The sequence below is a fragment of the Rhinoderma darwinii genome, chromosome 11 (assembly GCF_050947455.1).
Source record: "Rhinoderma darwinii isolate aRhiDar2 chromosome 11, aRhiDar2.hap1, whole genome shotgun sequence".
NCBI classification, from domain to species: Eukaryota; Metazoa; Chordata; class Amphibia; order Anura; family Rhinodermatidae; genus Rhinoderma; species Rhinoderma darwinii.
In genome coordinates this window covers 91,197,034-91,219,014 of record NC_134697.1, presented here as the reverse complement: position 1 = coordinate 91,219,014, position 21,981 = coordinate 91,197,034, and the positions used below count along the sequence as shown (strand labels likewise).

General features: G+C 48.3%; 4 protein-coding genes across 4 annotated transcripts; all 4 read left to right on the top strand.

Annotated features, from left to right (window-relative positions):
• The first annotated feature begins 7,114 nt into the window (after window positions 1–7,114).
• Window positions 7,115–7,873, top strand: LOC142663354 (histone H1.5-like). The gene has a single exon (XM_075841960.1). The coding sequence runs from the start codon at window positions 7,143–7,145 to the stop codon at window positions 7,851–7,853; it is 711 nt and encodes a 236-aa protein (XP_075698075.1). The 5' UTR covers window positions 7,115–7,142; the 3' UTR covers window positions 7,854–7,873.
• Window positions 7,874–8,691: 818 nt separating this feature from the next.
• Window positions 8,692–9,102, top strand: LOC142663025 (histone H3). The gene has a single exon (XM_075841320.1). It carries the CDS (start codon window positions 8,692–8,694, stop codon window positions 9,100–9,102), a length of 411 nt encoding a protein of 136 aa, XP_075697435.1.
• Window positions 9,103–12,566: 3,464 nt separating this feature from the next.
• On the top strand, window positions 12,567–12,947 carry LOC142663024 (histone H2B 1.1-like). Its single transcript, XM_075841319.1, has one exon. The coding sequence runs from the start codon at window positions 12,567–12,569 to the stop codon at window positions 12,945–12,947; it is 381 nt and encodes a 126-aa protein (XP_075697434.1).
• A 2,537-nt stretch (window positions 12,948–15,484) lies between these two features.
• LOC142663380 (histone H2A type 1-like) lies at window positions 15,485–15,856 on the top strand. The gene has a single exon (XM_075841985.1). The coding sequence runs from the start codon at window positions 15,485–15,487 to the stop codon at window positions 15,854–15,856; it is 372 nt and encodes a 123-aa protein (XP_075698100.1).
• The last annotated feature ends 6,125 nt before the right edge of the window (window positions 15,857–21,981 follow it).

The window sequence follows — 21,981 nt, the reverse complement described above, 5'->3', positions numbered from 1 at the left end:
GGGACATAATCCCTGTAAGATGAGGGAACAGGGACGTAATGCCGTTAATATGAAGGAACAGGGACATAATGCCGGTAATAAGAAGGAACAGGGACATAATGCCTGTAAGATGAAGGAACAGGGACATAATGCCGGTAATATGAAGGAACAGGGACATAATGCCGGTAATATGAAGGAACAGGGACATAATGCCTGTAATAAGAAGGAACAGGGACATAATGCCGGTAATATGAAGGAACAGGGAAATAATGGCTGTAATAAGAAGGAACAGGGACATAATGCCGGTAATATGAAGGAATAGGTACAAAATGTCTGTAATATAAAGGAACAGGGACATAATGCCTGTAATAAGAAGGAACAGGGACATAATGTCTGTAATATGAAGGAATAGGGACATAATGCCTGTAAGATGAAGGAATAGGGACATAATGCCTGTAAGATGAAGGAACAGGGACATAATGCCTGTAAGATGAAGGAATAGGGACATAATGCCGGTAATATGAAGGAACAGGGACAAAATGCCGGTAATATGAAGGAACAGGGACATAATGCCTGTAATAAGAAGGAACAGGGACATAATGCCGGTAATATGAAGGAATAGGGACGTAATGCCGGTAAGATGAGGGAGCAGGGACATAATGCCGGTAATATGAAGGAACAAGGACATAATGCCTGTAAGATGAGGGAACAGGGACATAATGCCTGTAATATGAAGGAACAGGGACGTAATGCCGGTAATATGACGGAATAGGGACGTAATGCCTGTAATATGAAGGAACAGGGACATAATGCCGGTAATATGAAGGAACAGGGACATAATGCCTGTAATAAGAAGGAACAGGTACAAAATGCCTGTAATATAAAGGAACAGGGACATAATGCCTGTAAGATGAAGGAACAGGGACATAATGCCGGTAATATGAAGGAACAAGGACATAATGCCTGTAAGATGAGGGAACAGGGACATAATGCCTGTAATATGAAGGAACAGGGACGTAATGCCGGTAATATGACGGAACAGGGACGTAATGCCTGTAATATGAAGGAACAGGGACGTAATGCCGATAATATGAAGGAACAGGGACGTAATGCCGGTAATATGAAGGAATAGGGACATAATGCCTGTAAGATGAGGGAACAGGGACATAATGCCGGTAAGATGAGGGAGAAGGGACATAATGCCGGTAAGATGAGGGAACAGGGACATAATGCCTGTAAGATGAGGGAACAGGGACATAATGCCGGTAATATGAAGGAACAGAGACATAATGCCTGTAATAAGAAGGAACAGGTACAAAATGCCTGTAATATAAAGGAACAGGGACATAATGCCTGTAAGATGAAGGAACAGGGACATAATGCCTGTAATATAAAGGAACAGGGACATAATGCCTGTAAGATGAGGGAACAGGGACATAATGCCTGTAATATGAAGGAACAGGGACGTAATGCCGATAATATGAAGGAATAGGGACATAATGCCTGTAAGATGAGGGAACAGGGACATAATGCCGGTAAGATGAGGGAACAGGGACATAATGCCGGTAATATGAAGGGACACGGATATAATGCCTGCAACATGAAGGAACAAGGACATAATGCCTGTAATATGAAGGAACAGGGACATAATGCCTGTAAGATGAGGGAACAGGGACATAATGCCGGTAATATGAGGGAACAGGGACATTATGCCGTGTCCCTGTCTCCTGACCAGCTCTTGGCAATCGGCTGTCCCTGACTCATGTCCGTCTCTCTGCCCTCGGCTGTCCCTGGCTCCTGACCGTCTCTCTGCACTCGGCTATCCCTGGCTCCTGACCGTCTCTCTGCACTCGGCTGTCCCGGTTTCCTGACCGTTTCTCTGCACTTGGCTGTCCCTGGCTCCTGACCGTCTCTCTGCACTCGGCTGTCCCTGACTCCTGACCGTCTCTCTGCACTCGGCAGTCCCGGACACCTTATCGTCTCTCTATACTCGGCTTTCCCTGACTCCTGACAGTCTCTCTATACTCGGCTGTCCCTGACTCCTGACCATCTCTCTATACTTGGCTGTCCCTGGCTCCTGACCGTCTCTCTGCACTCGTCTGTCCCTGACTCCTGACCGTCTCTCTGCACTCGGCTGTCACGGACTCCTGACCGTTTCTCTGCACTTGGCTGTCCCAGGCTCCTGACCGTCTCTCTATACTCGGCTGTCCCTGACTCCTGACAGTCTCTCTGCACCCGGCTGTCCCTGGCTTCTGACCGTCTCTCTGTTTCCGGCTATCCCTGTCTGCTGACCGTCTCTCTGCACTCGGTGTCCCTGGCTCCTGACCGTCTCTCTGCACTCGGCTGTCCCTGGCTACTGACCGTCTCTCTGCACTCGGCTGTCCCTGTTTCCTGACCGTCTCTCTGCACTCGGCTGTCCCTGTCTCCTGACCGTCTCTCTGCACTCGGCTGTCCCTGGCTACTGACCGTCTCTCTGATTCCGGCTGTCCCTGTCCTGTACTGTATGTGCTGGGACTTGGGTTCTTGTAATACAGATGGAGCGTACTCTAATGTCTTGTCTATTACAGTACACTAGAATGAGTTCCATCTGTAATACATCAATACGTATGTGCTGGGTTTTATTTATACAGGTGAAGTAGACTCTGGTGTCTATTCTGTGCGGGGTTATTGTATTACATGTGAATCAAACTATAGTTGCTTGTCTTTTCCGAAATATTATAATACAGGTGGAGCAGACTATAGCTTCTTGTCTGTGCCGGGTTATTGTATTACAGGTGGAGAAGACTATAGTTGCTAGTCTGTTCTGGGTTATTGTAATACAAACTTTGTTGTTTCTTTTTTTTGGTGCAAGGTTATTGTAGCCGCAAACTCTAGTGTGTTTAGTCGTTATTGTAATTGCCTGGTTATTGGAGGAGCAGTCTCTGCTTTCTTCTACACGCTGTAATAGAATAGGGACATAATGCGTAAGGCCTGATGCACACGACCGTGTTCGGTCCGTGATATACGGTCCGCATGTCGGCCGCTTGTCCCGGACCGTACAAAGTACAGGGAGCCGGGCTCCTAGCATCATACTTATCTATGACGCTAGGTGTCACTGCCTATCCACGTAACTACTGTCACACACTAAAACATGATTACAGTACGGGACAGTAGTTCCGCGGACAGGCAGTGACCCCTATCGTCATAGATAAGTGTGATGCTAGGAGCCCGACTCCCTGCACTGTGTTCGGTCCGGGACATGCGGTCGACATGCGGACCGTATATCACGGACCGAACACGGTCGTGTGCATGAGGCCTAAATAGGAGGGAACAGGGACATAATGCAGGTAATAAGTAGGAACAGGGACATAATGCCGGTAAAAGGAAGGAACAGGGACATAATGCCGGTAAGATGAGTGAATAGGGACAAAATGGCGTTAAGATGAGGGAACAGGGACATAATGCCGGTAATATGAAGGAACAAGGACATAATGCCTGTAATATGAAGGAACAGGGACATAATGCCGGTAATATGAAAGAACAAGGACATAATGGCGGTAATATGAAGGAACAGGGACATAATGCCTGTAATATGAAGGAACAGGGACATAATGCCTGTAATATGAAGGAACAGGGACATAATGCCGGTAATATGTGGGAACAGGGACATAATGCCGATAATATGAAGGAGCCGGGACGTAATGCCGGTAATATGAAGAAACCGGGATGTAATGCCAGTTTTATGAAGGAACAGGGAGGTAATGCCGATATGTCCTTGTACTTTCAGATTACCGCCATTATGTCGGTAAGATGAAGGAACAGGGACATAATGCCGGTAATATGAGGGAACAGGGACAAAATGCCGGTAAGATGAGGGAACAGGGACGTAATGCCGATAATATGAAGAAGCCGGGACGTAATGCCGGTAATATGAAGAAACCGGGACGTAATGCCTGTAATATGAAGAAACCGGGACGTAATGCCGGTAATACGAAGGAACAGGGACGTAATGCCGATAATATGAAGGAACAGGGACATAATGTCGGTAAAATGAAAGAACAGGCACATAATTCTGGTTCAGATGAGGGAACAGGGACATAATGCCGGAAAGATGAAGTAACAGGGACAAAATGCCTGTAATATGAAGGAACAAGGATATAATACCGGTAATATGAAAGAACAATGACATAATGCCGGTAATATGAAGGAACAGGGACAAAATGCTTGCAATATGAAGGAACAGGGACATAATGTTGGTAATATGAAGGAACAGGGACATAATGCCAGTAATTTGAAGAAATAGGGACGTAATTCCGGTAATATGAAGGAGCAGGGACGTAATGCCGGTAATATGAGGGAACAGGGACATAATGTCTGTAATATGAGGGAACAAGGACATAAAGCCGGTAATATGAAGGAACAGGGACATGTCCCTGTTTACTCAACTTACAGGCATTATATTCCTGTTCCTTCATATTACCGGCTTTATGTCCCTGTTCCCTCATATTACAGACATTATATTACCGGCATTATGTCCCAGTACCCTCCTAGAGGGGATATAATGCCAGTAATATGAGGGAACAGGGACATTATGCCGGTAATATGAGGGAACAGGGACATAATGCCGTTATTATGAAGGAACAGGGACATCATGCCTGTAAGATGAGGGAACAGGGAGATAATGCCTGTAATATGAAGGAACAGGGAAATAATGCCTGTAATATGTAGGAACAGGAACACAATGCCTGTAATATGAAGGAACAGGGACATAATGCCTGTAATATGAAGGAACAGGGACATAATACCTGTAATATGAAGGAACAGGGACATAATGCCTGTTATATGAAGGAACAGGGAGATAATGCCGATAATATGAAGGAACAGGGATATAATGCCGGTAAGATGAGGGAACAGGGACATTATGTCCTTGTACTTTCATATTACTGGCATTATGTCCTTGTACTTTCATATTACTGGCATTATGTCCTTGTACTTTTATATTACCGGCATGATGTCGGTAAGATGAAGGAACAGGGACATAATGCCGGTAAGATGAGGGAACAGGGACAAAATGCCGGTAAGATGAGGGAACAGGGACGTAATTCCGATAATATGAAGGAGGCGGGACGTAATGTCGGTAATATGAAGAAACAGGGACGTAATGCCGGTAATATGAAGGAACCCGGGACGTAATGCCAATATTATGAAGGAATAGAGATATAATTCCGGTAAGATGAAGGAACAGGCACATAATGCCGGTTCAGATGAAGGAACAGGGACAAAATGCCTGTATTATGAAGGAACAGGGACATAATGCCGGTAATATGAAGGAACAGGGACATAATGCCGGTAATATGAAGGAACAGGGAAATAATGCCGGTAATTAGAAGGAACAGGGAGATAATGGCAGTAAGATGAGGGAACAGGGACATAATGTCTGTAAAATGAGGGAGCAGGGACATAAAGCCGGTAATATGAAGGAACAGGGACATAATGCCTGTAAGATGAGGAAACAGGGAAATATTACCGGCATTATGTCCCTGTACCCTCCTACAGGGGACATAATGCCAGTAATATGAGGGAACAGGGACATTATGCCGGTACTATGTGTGAACAGGGACATAATGCCGGTATTATGAAGGAACAGGGACATAATGCCGGTATTATGAAGGAACAGGGACATCATGCCTGTAAGATGAGGGAACAGGGACATAATGCCGGTAATATGAAGGAACAGGGACATGAAGCCTGTAATATGAAGGATCAGGGACATAATGCCTGTAATATAAGGGAACAGGGACATAAAGCCTGTAATATGAAGGAACAGGGACATGAAGCCTGTAATATGAAGGATCAGGGACATAATGCCTGTAATATGAAGGAACAGGGACATAATGCCTGTAATATGAGGGAACAGGGGCATAATGCCTGGTAGATGAGGGAACAGGGACATAAAGCCGGTAATATGAAGGAACAGGGACATAAAGCCTGTAATATGAAGGAACAGGGACACAAAGCCTGTAATATGAAGGAACAGGGACATAATGCCTGTAATATGAGGGAACAGGGGCATAATGCCTGGTAGATGAGGGAACAGGGACATAAAGCCGGTAATATGAAGGAACAGGGACATAATGCCTCGAAGATGAGGGAACAGGGATATATTACCAGCATTGTGTCCCTGTACCCTCCTACAGGGGACATAATGCCAGTAATATGAGGGGACAGGGACAATACTACGGTGTCTTGTCTTTTGCCGGCTTAATGTAGTACAAGAGGAACAAGCAGTGTCTGTTCCCTCCTCTGTGCTAGGTTATAGTTATACAGGTGGAGAAGTCTCTAGTGTCCTGTCTGTGTCCGGGTAATGTACTGCTGGAGGAGCAGGTTCTGGGGTCTGGCCTGTGTCAGGTTAGTTTAGTAAAGGAGGAGCAGACTTGTGTCTTTTCTGTGCTGGGAAATTGTAATACAGGTGGAGCAGACGCTGGTGTCCTGCCTCTGACGACTTATTGTAACATAGGTAGAGCAAACTCTGGTGTTTCCTCTGTGCTTGGTTATTGTAACACAGGTGGAGCAGTTTCTGGTGTCTCCTCTGTGCCAAGTTACAGTAAGACAGGCGGAAGACACTCCGACATCGCGTCTGTGCCGGGTTACCCTTCTGGGCTCTCTGCGGCTCCAGGTCGCCCCCGCATCGGACAATCAGCTTCCCGCACGTTAGACATTGTGGTAAAGAACCCTGTGATAGTGACAAGTGCCGGGAATAGAAGGAACGAGCTCCCGCAAACACATTTATCTTGTCCGATCACAGCGACGTGCAGATCGGCAGAACTATGGCAGAGATCCCGGGGCCTCCACCCGGCTCCTTCCCAGCATCTCTGCCAGTGAAGGCTAGAAATGAGTAGGGGGAATGTCAGGGAGGGGGAAGTCACGTAGAGAGCCCGCTCGCCCGGCCGCTTCTAGTCGGAAAGGGCTCTTATCCCGGGCAGGGAAGCACAAGGGGAGAGCGGAGCTTCACTCCTGTCAGATGAGGAAAGGAAGGACATGTGATCAGTGTCAGCCAATAGACGCTCAGGACAATCGCAGCAAATCACCAAGCAGCCGCTGTACATATAAGAGGCGCCCCCATCTCTGTTCTCAGTGTTTTTCCCTCGCAGAATAATTGTTTTAGTGGATTCCCGTGTTATACGATGGCAGAGACCGCACCAGCCGCCGCTGTCCCTCCCACCGAGCCTGCCGCCAAATCCAAGAAGCAGCCGAAAAAACCTGCAGCAGGGGGCGCCAAGAAAACCAAAAAACCCTCCGGTCCCAGCGTGTCCGAGCTCATCGTGAAAGCCGTGTCCGCCTCCAAAGAGCGCAGTGGGGTGTCTCTGGCCGCCCTGAAGAAGGCTCTGGCTGCTGGAGGATACGATGTAGACAAGAACAGCCGCCTGAAGATGGCGCTCAAGACTCTGGTGACCAAGGAAACCCTGCTCCAGGTGAAAGGTAGCGGCGCCTCCGGCTCCTTCAAGCTGAACAAGAAGCAGCTGGAGACTAAGGACAAAGCGGTCAAGAAGAAGCCGGCGGCTGCTGCCAAATCCCCGAAGAAGACTCCGGCCAAGAGCCTGACAAAGGCCAAGAGGCCTGCCGCTGCCAAGAAGGTGGCGAAGAGCCCCAAAAAGCCAAAACCTGCCCCCAAGAAAATAACAAAGAGCCCAGCAAAGAAGGCGGCCAAGCCCAAAGCTGCCAAGAGTCCGGCTAAGAAAGCTGCCAAGAGTCCGGCTAAGAAAGCTGCCAAGAGTCCGGCTAAGAAAGCTGCCAAGAGTCCGGCTAAGAAAGCTGCCAAGAGTCCGGCTAAGAAAGCTGCCAAGAGTCCGGCTAAGAATTCGTCTAATTCCAGGAAGACCGTGACGAAGAAATAACCGAGAGCCGCCCGTTTCTTGTCCCACAAAGGCTCTTTTCAGAGCCACCACCTTCTCCCCGGCAGAGCTGTATGATCACTGGCCGCTTTTTCCTCCGGTACAGACAGCAGCGCGATCCTGAGATAAAGGAGGCGCCATCATCGCGTGTGCACGGAGGAGCTTCATGTCCCTGTTACTCTATGACAAGTGTCATTTCTGGTCATCTGCGCTGGACGCCATAGCTGCTGTATCCGGACCTCCACAGTGTCCGTCCCGTCACTATGGTGTAACATCCAGGCAGAGTTTATCAGGTCACAGTCCACCAGGTGTAATGTGTGAATAAGGACCGGGGCAGCAATAGACTTGTAGCTTACAGCACAGGATCCACGTGAAGGAGGCCGATGGTTTACACACTCTCCGGTGTAAATAGAGCACAATGTCCCCTGCTCCTCATTACACGTGGTGGATGGTGACCCTTATATGCTGCCTCTGGATACGGGGCACAGTGTTCTGTGTAAGGATGGGGTGGGGGATTGTCCCTTTGTGTAATCTATAAAACCACTGAAGCGGCGGATGATGGGGAAGTTGTCTCTTATATAACGCTGTGTACGTGATCTGCGGACATGGAAATACAGTGAGCTGTTATTAACACCCCCTGCTGTACAAGCTGCGTGTGGACGTCATGTAAACCGGTGTCCGCCTCTTCGGAACGGTGATTGGTGGCGAATATCACATTTGCTTTGTCGGTCGCATATTTTTTTTATGAAGAAGCCAATAGAATGTAGGGGTGTGTCTTTCATGGACCAATGAGGACACGCTCAAGTGTATAAATACTCTGTGTGCACGTTGTTGTAGAGCTATGGCCAGAACAAAGCAGACTGCGCGTAAATCCACCGGCGGGAAAGCGCCCCGCAAGCAGCTGGCTACTAAAGCTGCACGGAAGAGCGCTCCCGCTACCGGCGGAGTGAAGAAGCCTCATCGTTACCGCCCGGGCACAGTCGCTCTCCGTGAAATCCGCCGCTACCAGAAGTCCACCGAGCTTCTTATCCGTAAGCTGCCTTTCCAGCGCCTGGTGCGAGAGATCGCTCAGGACTTCAAGACCGATCTTCGCTTCCAGAGCTCAGCAGTCATGGCTCTGCAGGAGGCCAGCGAGGCTTATCTCGTCGGACTGTTTGAGGATACCAACCTGTGTGCCATCCACGCCAAGAGGGTCACCATCATGCCCAAAGACATTCAACTGGCCCGCAGGATCCGTGGGGAGAGGGCTTAGGTCTGAACCCGGCAACGATTACAACACAAAGGCTCTTTTCAGAGCCACCAAATCCTCCCTCAAACGAGCTGAATCCTTTTCCTCCGTTAATTCTACCGCGACTCTCCCGCTGGCTTCTCGGTGCTCTGCTATTAATATGTGGAGGTGCCATTGTTAACCCTTTCAGTGCTTAGCGCCATTTACACTATAACCAGTCCCCGTCTCTAGCACTCAGGTTATCCGGCCCTTTTCATGTGTTATGGCGGGTGTCTGCGCTGTATTCATCACCTCGCTCTCCGGCTGTATCGCAGTGATAACCCGCCCCATTCCTCACTGATGACCGCAGATCGCTCTTCCGATAATAACCTCCGCTGCTGCTGCGAGGAATGACGCCGTTATGTGCAGCTAATCATCCTCCGCTGACCAGTGTGGGCGGAGTCCTTGTTCCCTACTCCTTGTAAAGGCAAACCAGGCGCAGCGTGTAGGGTGGGGAGCAGGTATCCTCCGCCCGGTGTGAACACAAGCGCAGGGGAATTCTACTCTTATTCTGTGAGGTCATGATCATCGGGTGTAGTCCTGGTCACTTGTAAATCAGAGATCTAAACCTATTAACACTGCCCGAGTCCTCTCCTCCCTATTCATTCTATAAAACCGTTGTGGTGCTGGTGGCCGGAGGGGTGATCTGCGGGCACACAAATCCTGAACCTGACGGCAGATGACGAGCAGCCGCCATACTAATCCAAGACGTCACGCTTGTTCCTTGTTTCCCTTAACATTACGCTTTAGATTTGGGGCAGATAGAGATTACACAGCAGTCGCGCTATAAGCGGGAAAAGAGCGGCCGGTATTGTAAAATGAACGTGCAATTCAAAATCTGAGTTAAGCCAATCAACGGGAGGGGGAGGGATTGGTAATGTGAATTTACTTAAAGAAACGCCCCGGAAGTGACATGTCTTACAGTTCTCTCTCTAGTCCGCCCAAGGTCTATATAAAGACGCGCCCCGCGGTTGTCGGTACAATAGTTCTCTTTAGCTCCAGCTTACAAGATGTCTGGTCGCGGTAAAGGAGGAAAAGGACTCGGAAAGGGCGGTGCTAAGCGGCACAGGAAAGTGCTCCGTGATAACATCCAGGGCATCACCAAGCCTGCAATCCGCCGTCTAGCTCGCAGGGGAGGCGTCAAACGCATCTCCGGTCTCATCTATGAAGAGACTCGCGGCGTCCTGAAGGTTTTCCTGGAGAACGTCATCCGTGACGCCGTCACCTACACCGAGCACGCTAAGAGGAAGACCGTCACCGCTATGGACGTGGTGTACGCGCTCAAACGCCAGGGCCGCACTCTCTACGGCTTCGGAGGTTAATTCCGCTCCTGCTCAGCTCCATCTTACACAACACAAAGGCTCTTCTCAGAGCCGCCACATCCTCTATAGATCAGCTATGATGTCTGCTGGTGACCGCTCGTGTATCTGAGCAGTGACCTTCTACTTCTATATACACGGGGGTAGGGGCTTCAGTATCACGTCGGTCTTCCAGTGAGGAGCAGGATATAGGACTGCAGTGTGTCCCCTAATAGCGTCCTAGAAGCAGCTGACAAATCGGTCTTGGACCAGGGAATGTTAATGTGAAGGGAAAGAGTACCTTAGTGCTATACTTGCTGGCGAGTGATCCTCCGGCAGGAATACACCTCGTAGCGGCGCTGCCGGACGCCGTTTGTGCCGATGCCTGCACGTACAGGAGTGGCAGAAACTCACCGCTGAATATCCGCTCAGTTGCTCATAGCGCTGTATAAGCGCACGAGCAGTGGATCAAACAGCTGACTTGCGGTGTTGCTTCTTCGGCGTCCAGCTTGCTGCTGGGCAACGTGCTTTCCGCAATCCTTGGAGAGAGGGCCAGTGTTTTCTTAGCTGCTGTCACTGCTACTAATGTTACCAGATTCTTACAACAAACAATAAATCTGTTACTGGGACCAACTTTGACACAAGTATCGGCTCGGCTCGTATCTCATTCTGCCGGACGGCTGGGATTAATAAGGCTGCTGGCAATAAATCTGTTAACCTCTAGTACTAATAATGAATCTGTCTGCTGTCCCTATATAGGACTCACTTTATTACAGTAACGCGTGCAGTTTCTTGCAGAGCAGCATTTAGTGAGACGCATTCAATGAATGAAAAAGGAGAAAACTGATGCAGCTGATACGGCATTTTACAAGAGCAAATCCCAATGTTGGAGGGGCCGTGTTTTCCAAGCTGCTCTCATTGCTACAAATGTTACGCGATTTTCAAAACAAACTAGCAATTTGTAGCACCAAGTTCCACATAAGTATGGACTTGCATTGTCTTGTATGTCACTTTGCCAGACTGCTGGTATAATCGAGCTGCTGGCAATACAATGACAGGAAACAGAATGCACCTATTTCTACTTCGTACTAACACTGTGCGTTGTCTATACTTAGGACTGACCTCATCCCACTAACGCATGAAGTTGCTGCAGAGTAACATTTACTGAGACGCATTCAGAGAATGAAAAGGACAAATTGATGCAGCTCTATTCAGAAGTAACATCTAATATCAGAGCTCCAATAGTGCGGTACTTGAGGGAGACGAACATTACAGCCCAGTTTGTCCCCTTTATGCCCCCACTTTTGATATTTGATTTATGTACCTTTCCCTTTTATTCCCTTTCATCTACGATAAGTCACAATGCTGAATGGGATTTGTTCATTAAATGGGGTGTTCTCTACACAGGGACCGTTCACCCCTTCGCTGTTAGGTAGAATATACCTCTAAGCTCGTTGTTTTATTGATCTATAATTTTTCTTAATTCGAGAGATCCTTTGATCCGTGTGCTTCTTGCCCTTCTCTTCCCCTCCCTTTTTCATTTGTTCACATTTAGTTGGTGGTGTACACCAGGGCAGAATTAGAAGCAATAAGAGTCCTTGAGAGGAAGGGTTTGTTACCCTAATAGCGTCTCCTGTGTATATAAAGCATTGCCGCAGACCCCTCGTAGGACTTCTCCTTTGTAGTTTAGGAACTGCTCTTATCCGTACATGACGCGGGGATGGAATCTTACCTAAACACCTGGGATGATGGTGGTTATACTTCAGGGGGACCGAATTGTGACAACGCTCTTGAGACTGGAAGATATAATTTAAGACACTATGTAGTCGGGGACGGGTTGTAGATCATGAACATGAATCACTGGAGTAGTTGTACTATTAATGTGTTCTGTACAGTATAGTTAGTGCATCAATGAGGACTGCGCCATCATCTGCACGAGGCAGTAGTTAACAACTGCACCGCTCACCAGCTCCTGTGATCGGATAGATTTAAATCCACCAACAGAGAACAGACTCGTGGAAACCACCAATTAGCTGCACTGGGAGTGGCTTATGATGATGCTCATTTGCATAGCCCGTGTATAAATACAGCAGCGGTGGGAGGGTAAAGCATTCCATTATCTCAGTTGTGAGCAGATCACAGTGTGTTATCATGCCTGAGCCCGCCAAGTCTGCCCCGGCGCCCAAGAAGGGCTCCAAGAAAGCCGTGACCAAGACACAGAAGAAGGACGGCAAGAAGCGGAGAAAGAGCAGGAAGGAGAGCTACGCCATTTACGTGTACAAGGTGCTCAAGCAGGTCCACCCTGACACCGGCATCTCGTCCAAGGCCATGGGCATCATGAACTCCTTCGTCAATGACATCTTCGAGCGCATCGCAGGGGAAGCCTCCCGCCTGGCTCACTACAACAAGCGCTCCACCATCACCTCCCTGGAGATCCAGACTGCCGTGCGCCTGCTGCTGCCTGGAGAGCTGGCCAAGCACGCCGTGTCCGAGGGCACCAAGGCCGTCACCAAGTACACCAGCGCCAAGTAATGTGCCCCGTCCCTGCAGTAAGAACACAAAGGCTCTTCTAAGAGCCACCCACCTTGTCTACAACAGAGCTGTGCCTGCTATTGTCTGGCCTCCCGCTAGTCCCCCTGTTCTATGTGCGGCCGCTCTCGTGTCGGTGCAGATGCTGCTTCATACATTATGTGGCTGCCGGACAGGGAGGGACATTGCCGCGTGTGAGGAAGCCGGCACACGGATCCTGCGGGCAGATGACCCGTCATAATATCACACTGTCCAGAAGAAACGGAACATTGTACATTAGGAGACGGAAGGAAGCATGGGACATCTGTAAATAACAATGATGAGGGTAGTAGTCAGATTTATAACAGATGCCAGGGAAACTGCTTGTCGACGATAGAGAACAAGCAATCACACTGGCGAGGACTGGATAAAGGGTGGTTATTGTAATACAGGCGGAGCAGACTCTGGTGTCTCCTCTGTGCCGGGTATTGTAATACAAGTGGAGCAGACTCTGGTGTCTCGTCTGTGCCGGGTATTGTAATACAGGCGGAGCAGACTCTGGTGTCTCCTCTGTACCGGGTGTTGTAATACAAGTGGAGCAGACTCTGGTCTCTCCTCTGTACCGGGTATTGTAATACAGGCGGAGCAGACTCTGGTGTCTCCTCTGTGCCGGGTGTTGTAATACAAGTGGAGCAGACTCTGGTGTCTCCTCTGTGCCGGGTGTTGTAATACAAGTGGAGCAGACTCTGGTGTCTCCTCTGTGTCGGGTGTTGTAATACAAGTGGAGCAGACTCTGGTGTCTCCTCTGCCGGGTATTGTAATACAAGTGGAGCAGACTCTGGTGTCTCCTCTGTGTCGGGTGTTGTAATACAAGTGGAGCAGACTCTGGTGTCTCCTCTGTGCCGGGTGTTGTAATACAAGTGGAGCAGACTCTGGTGTCTCCTCTGTGTCGGGTGTTGTAATACAAGTGGAGCAGACTCTGGTGTCTCCTCTGCCGGGTATTGTAATACAAGTGGAGCAGACTCTGGTGTCTCCTCTGTACCGGGTGTTGTAATACAAGTGGAGCAGACTCTGGTGTCTCCTCTGTGTCGGGTGTTGTAATACAAGTGGAGCAGACTCTGGTGTCTCCTCTGTGCCGGGTATTGTAATACAGGCGGAGCAGACTCTGGTGTCTCCTCTGTGCCAGGTATTGTAATACAAGGGGAGCAGACTCTGGTGTCTCCTCTGTGCCAGGTATTGCAATACAGACTTTGCTGTTACAATAATCTTGCACAAAACAACAAAGTTTGCTCCACCCGTATTACAATACCCGGTTTTTTTTTGGTGCAAGGTTATTGTAGCCGCAAACTCTAGTGTGTTGAGTCGTTATTTTAATACAGGTGGAGCAGTCTCTGGTTTCTTCTACACGCTGTAATAGAACAGGGACATAATGCGGTAATAGGAGGGAACAGGGACATAATGCCGGTAATATGAGGGAACAGGGACAAAATGCCGGTAAGATGAGGGAACAAGGACATAATGCGGGGAATATGAGGGAACAGGGACGTAATGCCGGTAATAGGAAGGAACAAGGACATGATGCCTTTAATATGAGGGAACAGGGACATATTACCGGCATTATGTCCCTGTTCCCTCCTACATAGGACATAATGCCTGTAATATGAGGGAACAGGGACATAAAGCCGGTAATATGAAGGAACAGGGACATAATGCCGGTAAGATGAGGGAACAGGGACATAATGCCTGTAATATGAGGGAACAGGGACATACAGCCGGTAATATGAAGGAACAGGGACATAATGTCTGGAAGATGAGAGAACAGGGACATGTTACCTGCATTGTGTCCCTGTACCCTCCTACATAGGACATAATGCCAGTTATATGAGGGAACAGGGACATAATGCCGGTAATTCGGGAACGATACGGATGTAATAAAGACGTGTTACATGTTTGTACGTCACCCCCTTTATACTGGAGATTGGCAGCGGACGTTGGAATTGTGCGTTTCATGGTATGGTTGGATGGAGAAGAATCAGCCCGTGCAGCCCGCAGATAACAAGCCCCTAATGCAGCAGCAGCTCTGCGCTATCACACCCGGGAATGTCCCCCCATATCCTGCAGCATGAAGGAGCCGCTGCACGGACTGAACGACTCTTCCAGACATGGGAGACCAGCGGGAATAAAGACATGCGCACGAATAAGCACAAGATGGAGGCGGCAGCTCTGTTGTAGACTTGGTGGGGGCTCTTAGAAGAGCCTTTGGGTCCTTCCTGCGGGGACGGGGCACATTACTTGGCGCCTAATGAGGCGAAGCCGCCGCTGCTGCTTTATTCCTGCTCCATTCGAGTTCAGGCGGGAGATGTTCCTATTGGTAGAGACAGAGGAGGAGGCGTGGTGTTATCTGCGAGTCTATAGAAATATTCTACTTCCTCATTGGCTACAGCGTCTGGCGTTGAATATCAGTTTTAGATGCGGCCAATCAGAGAAGAAGCTCTCTGCTCCATCCGGGTATAAGAAGTGACGGTCGGAGCGCAGCCGTTAGATCTGATCAGATAATAGACATGTCTGGAAGAGGAAAGCAAGGAGGCAAAGTGCGGGCTAAAGCCAAGACCCGCTCCTCCCGGGCAGGACTTCAGTTTCCTGTCGGTCGTGTGCACAGACTTCTCCGCAAGGGTAACTACGCTGAGAGGGTCGGCGCCGGCGCTCCGGTCTACCTGGCCGCTGTGCTGGAATATCTGACCGCTGAGATCCTGGAACTGGCCGGAAATGCCGCCCGGGACAACAAGAAGACCCGAATCATCCCCCGTCACCTGCAGCTGGCCGTGCGCAATGACGAGGAGCTCAACAAGCTGCTGGGTGGTGTCCTGCCCAACATCCAGGCCGTTCTGCTGCCCAAGAAGACCGAGAGCAGCAAAAGCGCCAAGAGCAAGTGAGCGCCGCTTATCCACATTTAACCACAAAGGCTCTTTTAAGAGCCGCCCACGTGATCCTTAGAACAGAGCTCTCACCGCTGATCTCCGATATGTAAACGTTCTGCGCCAGATAAGTGGCTCTGCTTGTACAGCGATCTACCCATATGAATTCATATACTGCGTGGTTTCACATTGAAGAGGAAGCCGTACGGTGGGTGGGTGTAGAACTGCGTTACTCATGACCTATACATTCACTACTGCCTCGTGCAGATGGTGGCGCTGTCCTCATTGGTGCACTAACTATACTGTACAGAACACATTACCCGTTAGTGACCGCCAATATGCCTTTTCACGGCTGCCACTAACGGGCTTTATTCTGATGCATAGGCCTTTTCACGGCACTGCATCTGAATAAAATTGTGGCGCCGCGAAAAGAGATAGCTCCCTGCTCTCAGCTAACCGAGGTAGCTGAGGGCTTGGAGCACAGTCTGGGGACCGTTGTTGCGGTCCCCAAACCGGCGATCGCCGGTATTCAACGAATACCGGCGACCGCCGTTACAATTAATACAGCGGTTGAAAATTTACATTTTTATCTCCTCTCACCATGAATGTTTGGTGAGAGGAGATAAAAAACTACTTGTTAGGCCCCCGATCGTGCCCCCCCTCCCCCCAACCGCCGGAAAAAAAAATGGCGCACGCATGCGCTGTCAGTGAAAGGCAGCTATTCTGCCTGTAAATAGAAACTGATCAGGGACCGTTATAATTGGTCCCTGATCAGATGGTCACTGTGATATACCTATCACAGTGACCATAGTCCCAGATTTTCAAAATACAGCACAAGATTTGTGCTCTTTCCCTCCCTCCTCTCACTGTAGTTGATCTGTGAGAGGAGAGAGAGAGATACTATACAAATCTTGTGCTGTATTATACTGTAAAATACACCACATACATACTCGCCAGTGTTCAGATATTATCCGAATATTGTCCGTAATCACCCCAGACTACCCGTAATCACCCCAGATTACCAGTAATCACCCCAGATTACACGTAATCACCCCCGTTTTTTTGTTTGTCTTCTAAAAAAAAATACAATTATTAGTGTGGTGAACATGAACCGCAGAAGCCGCAGAATGTTCTCTGCAGAGCAGGCATACGCCATGCTATGCTCTAGCGGTTCCGGCAGTGATACGGACACTGCGTCAGAAGCAGAACTTGGCTCAGAAAGTGACACAAGTTCTGCTTCTGCCACTGGACCCCCCAGCCCTATGGTGGTGGACGCAGCGGTCAGCGGTGAAGCGTCGGGAGACGGGCCTAGTACTGCAGTCCCTTCCGCAATTTGGGATCCTGCAATTGCTTTCTCCCCCCAAGTTTTGCCATTTACAGCGACTCCAGGCATCAACGCAGATGTCTCAAATTTTAGTCCCTATAATTTTTTTCATTTGTTTATAGGCGATCAGGTCCTGGAAATAATTGTCCAGCAGACGAATTTATACGCCAGGCAATTTGGCACCCAAAATCCCAGGTCTTGCTATGCCAGAGGATGGATCCCCACAACAGTTTCTGAAATAAACATTTTTTTGGGAATTACCCTAAACATGGGCATAGTAAAAAAAACCTCTATCCGCTCCTATTGGGCTACCAGCGCTATCCATAGCACGCCTGTATTTGCAGCCGTTATGGCCCGAACGCGCTATGAGACTCTAATGCGTTTCATGCATTTTTCTGACAATACACAAATCCCCCCAAGAAGTGACCCAGCCTATGATCGCCTCAACAAACTGAGACCCCTCATCTCCCTCCTAAGCGACTCATTTTTCAATTTATACACCCCAGGCCAAAAACTAGCGGTAGACGAGTCCCTTATGTCCTTCAAGGGCCGTCTATCGTTTCGCCAATACATCCCCTCCAAAGAGCCCGATACGGAGTGAAACTCTATAAGGTGTGCGAGAGCACAACGGGCTACACCTGTGCCTTTTTTATATATGAGGGCAGGGACCGCCACCTTAATCCCCCAGGATGCCCAGAGGATATTGGCATTAGTGGGAAAATTGTCTGGGAACTCATGGTGCCATTCCTACAGAAAGGGTACCATGTGTACACCGACAATTACTACACCAGTGTCCCCCTGTATAAGTCCCTCCATGCTGCTAATACAGGGGCCTGTGGGACGGTACGAGAAAATAGAGTCGGCTTCCCTCAACGACTGGTGTCCAGGCGACTAGTAAGGGATGCGTCACTCTCATTCACCAGTGACCAGTTGCTCGCTGTCAAATGGAGTGACAAAAAGGAGGTGTACATGCTCTCCACCGTGCACGAGGACACCACAGTGGCAGTGAGAGAGAGGGGCGCTACCTCTGATAAGAGGAAACCGGTCTGCGTTGTGGACTATAACAAGTTCATGGGGGGAGTCGATCTATCTGACCAGGTCCTACAACCGTACCTGGTCAAGTGCAAAACTAGGGCCTGGTATAAAAAGGTAGCGATCTACCTCATCCAGATGGCCACTTACAACAGTTATGTGCTGTACAAGACCCAGGGAACGCTCAGTTTCCTCCAGTATCAGGAGAAAATTATAGAGCGCCTCCTGTTTGACTCCCCCGCACCTGGAGACTCCTTTGAGTCGGAGAATGTCAAAAGGCTCACTGAGCGCCACTTCCTTCACCCCGTCCCTGCCACTGTGAACCAAAGATACCCCCAAAAGAGATGCCGGGTGTGCAGTAAGCACGGAAGGAGGAGCGATTCCCGGTTTTACTGCCCCATGTGCCCTTCAAATCCAGGCCTGTGCAACTACCCCTGTTTTGAGTCCTACCACACCGTATAATTTAGGGAACACCAAAAAGGGTGGGGGGGATTCTTTTTAGGGAGTCAATTTCATTTATTCATATTTTATTTTTCGTTTCTGAGCTTTCCAAGGGAGGGAGGGATTCTCACGGGGAGGAAGTAAAGTATTTATTTCAGACTGTAAAACTAAATTTTCCCTTTATGATTTTTTTTTATACATTTCTTGGACAATTAAATCCAGGACTTGATCACTCACAAATGAATACTGTTTATTGTGCAGGAGCCACATCTGTCTATTCAGAACATGGACCCCACAAGTGTTCTTGAAATAAAAAATAAATGTGGGCATTGCATTTATTAGTGGATAAATCCCACACCTGCGGCCCGTGCCGCCCCTGAATTAGTGGATAAATCCCACACCTGCGGCCCGTGCCGCCCCTGAATTAGTGGATAAATCCCACACCTGCGGCCCGTGCCGCCCCTGAATTAGTGGATAAATCCCACACCTGCGGCCCGTGCCGCCCCTGAATTAGTGGATAAATCCCACACCTGCGGCCCGTGCCGCCCCTGAATTAGTGGATAAATCCCACACCTGCGGCCCGTGCCGCCCCTGAATTAGTGGATAAATCCCACACCTGCGGCCTGTGCCGCCCCTGAATTAGTGGATAAATCCCACACCTGCGGCCCGTGCCGCCCCTGAATTAGTAGATAAATCCCACCCCTGCGGCCCGTGCCGCCCCTGAATTAGTGGAAGTTGTGCATTTTAGCAATGGTTACAAGAATAAATTGAGGATGTATTTCCTTTTTGTTATGACTATGTCCTGCCACATGCGGCTGTTACATTCCTAATTCTGTACCGTGATACGGGCATGATATTTTTTTTTTGGAGGATCTCTAATAATCGAGCTGTTCCTTATCAATACACCATGGGCTTTGTTACGGTTCTTCTGGAAATACTGACATCATTTTGGGGATTAGTGATCCTTTACTGTTCCTATAGATGGTTTTGGACACTGTCCCTTTATATATTCTGTAGGTGATTGTTGTTTTGTGCACATAGCGGTTCCTACCTTGCCGGGCAGGGGCCTGTTATGGTGTACCGCGTCACTTGGCACGTTCGTCCCTCATAAGGATTGATGGAGCTAAAGAGACGTTGTACAACCAGTCACTGAAAAAAAAAAACCTTGTCATGGCCGCCCTGCAGGTTCTTCTATCTAGTGAAGACTCGAGTTTTTTTCAAAAGTGCTGCCAAAATAGAGTAAAGAGATGGAAATATATATTTAATAAAAAAAATTGTACAGTATGTGTGTACATATGTGACATATTGCAGTTAAAAATAGGGAAAAATGATAATTTTTACAAAATTTCTTCATTTTTTTCTATTTTTTTATTCATTTCCGCAAATCGTATCAGTCTACTTTTACCACTAAAATAAAGTACAACATGTGACGAAAAAAAAATGTCAGAATTACTTGGATATTCAAAACTTTCGCAGAGTTATTCTCTGATGAAGTCACACATACCAGATTTAACAAATCTAGCTTGGTCATTAAGGCCCAAACAGGCCCCGTCATTAAGGGGTTAATACAGGTGGAACAAACTCTGGTGTCTGTGCCTGGTTATTGGAGCAGTCTCTGGTTTCTTCTACACGCTGTAATAGAACAGGGACATAATGTCGGTAATATGAGGGAGCAGGGACATAATGCCGGTTATATGAAGGAAGAGGGACATAATGCTGGTGTCGAAGAAACCCCTTCCAGGTAGCACCTTTTGGGATGGGCGCTCTAATGGGCTCCCTCTGCTTTGTCAGGTGGTATTCTAATATGGTAATTGAAGTATCAGCAGTGCACCGGGAGATCAATAAAGACAATAGCAATCTGTCGTCTCAATCAATATTCTCATTTATTATCAAGATACATAGGTTAATATACCCTCAGGGCGTACCCTCTAACCAGGGTGTTACCTCTCATGCAACAACCAATCATAACATTTTACACGTAGACTGAAAATACGTCACAGGGTACCTTCCCACTGAGGTCACGTGATCTTTCTAACACCTGCAAATCCTGGCCTACAAACAATAGAAATGTAGGAGGTTTTCATAAGTGTATGTGGTGATTTCATATATGTGTGTGAAATACTGAGATGAAGAGAATTAATTACAAATATGATGATTATTTCAGGCCTAGGCGTTCTGCCAGACTCCTATCTACCAGTATTGAAGGCCACGAAAAAGAACACAAAGTAATAACTTATTCCCTTGTGATTCAAACAGAACCAGAAAGAGATCATTACAAAATGGAGAATCCATATCTTCATAATCCGGCATCCTGCTGGATAATTCATAGTGTCGTTTAATACAGAGAACATAAGCAATTTGACCAGCCATCACAAACCCCCCTTTTTCTCATATTAAAATACAGAGATTAAGAATGATCTGATTATAAACCTCAAATAAAATAGTGAATAGGGCCACTACTAGTAATATAATGCGATCACCAAGTTCAGGTTTGGGTATAGGGTCCCGTCAGTGCGTTGACGAGTCCCGTAGTTGCTCGTCTGCACGGCTGCTTGGATTTGTTGGACTCTACCTCTGTCAATATTTTATATGGTGATAACAATAACAACATGCCCTGTATAAAAGTCCTAACATGTATATAAGATATAAGTGGCAAAGCTTTAATAAATGAACACACACTTAGTGTTACATGGGGGGGTGTTCACCCATTCACCAGGTTCTGGCCTTGTGCATAAAATCCCTGTGACATAGGGTATTGTTGATTAAAAGGTTTCGGCTTATGATAGACAATTTTCTTAGCCTTCTTACATAGCATAGGTATCAGATATGCTACTAATTTAACAAAAACGTATATAATCGATATTATGAGTAATATATGTAAAGCGCCTTGCATGAGTCCTGCAGCCCATCCCCCAATGCCTCTGAACCATGAGTCCTGCAGCCCATCCTCCAATGCCTCTGAACCATGAGTCCTGCAGCCCATCCCCCAATGCCTCTGAACCATGAGTCCTGCAGCCCATCCTCCAATGCCTCTGAACCATGAGTCCTGCAGCCCATCCTCCAATGCCTCTGAACCATGAGTCCTGCAGCCCATCCTCCAATGCCTCTGAACCATGAGTCCTGCAGCCCATCCTCCAATGCCTCTGAACCATGAGTCCTGCAGCCCATCCTCCAATGCCTCTGAACCATGAGTCCTGCAGCCCATCCTCCAATGCCTCTGAACCATGAGTCCTGCAGCCCATCCTCCAATGCCTCTGAACCATGAGTCCTGCAGCCCATCCCCCAATGCCTCTGAACCATGAGTCCTGCAGCCCATCCTCCAATGCCTCTGAACCATGAGTCCTGC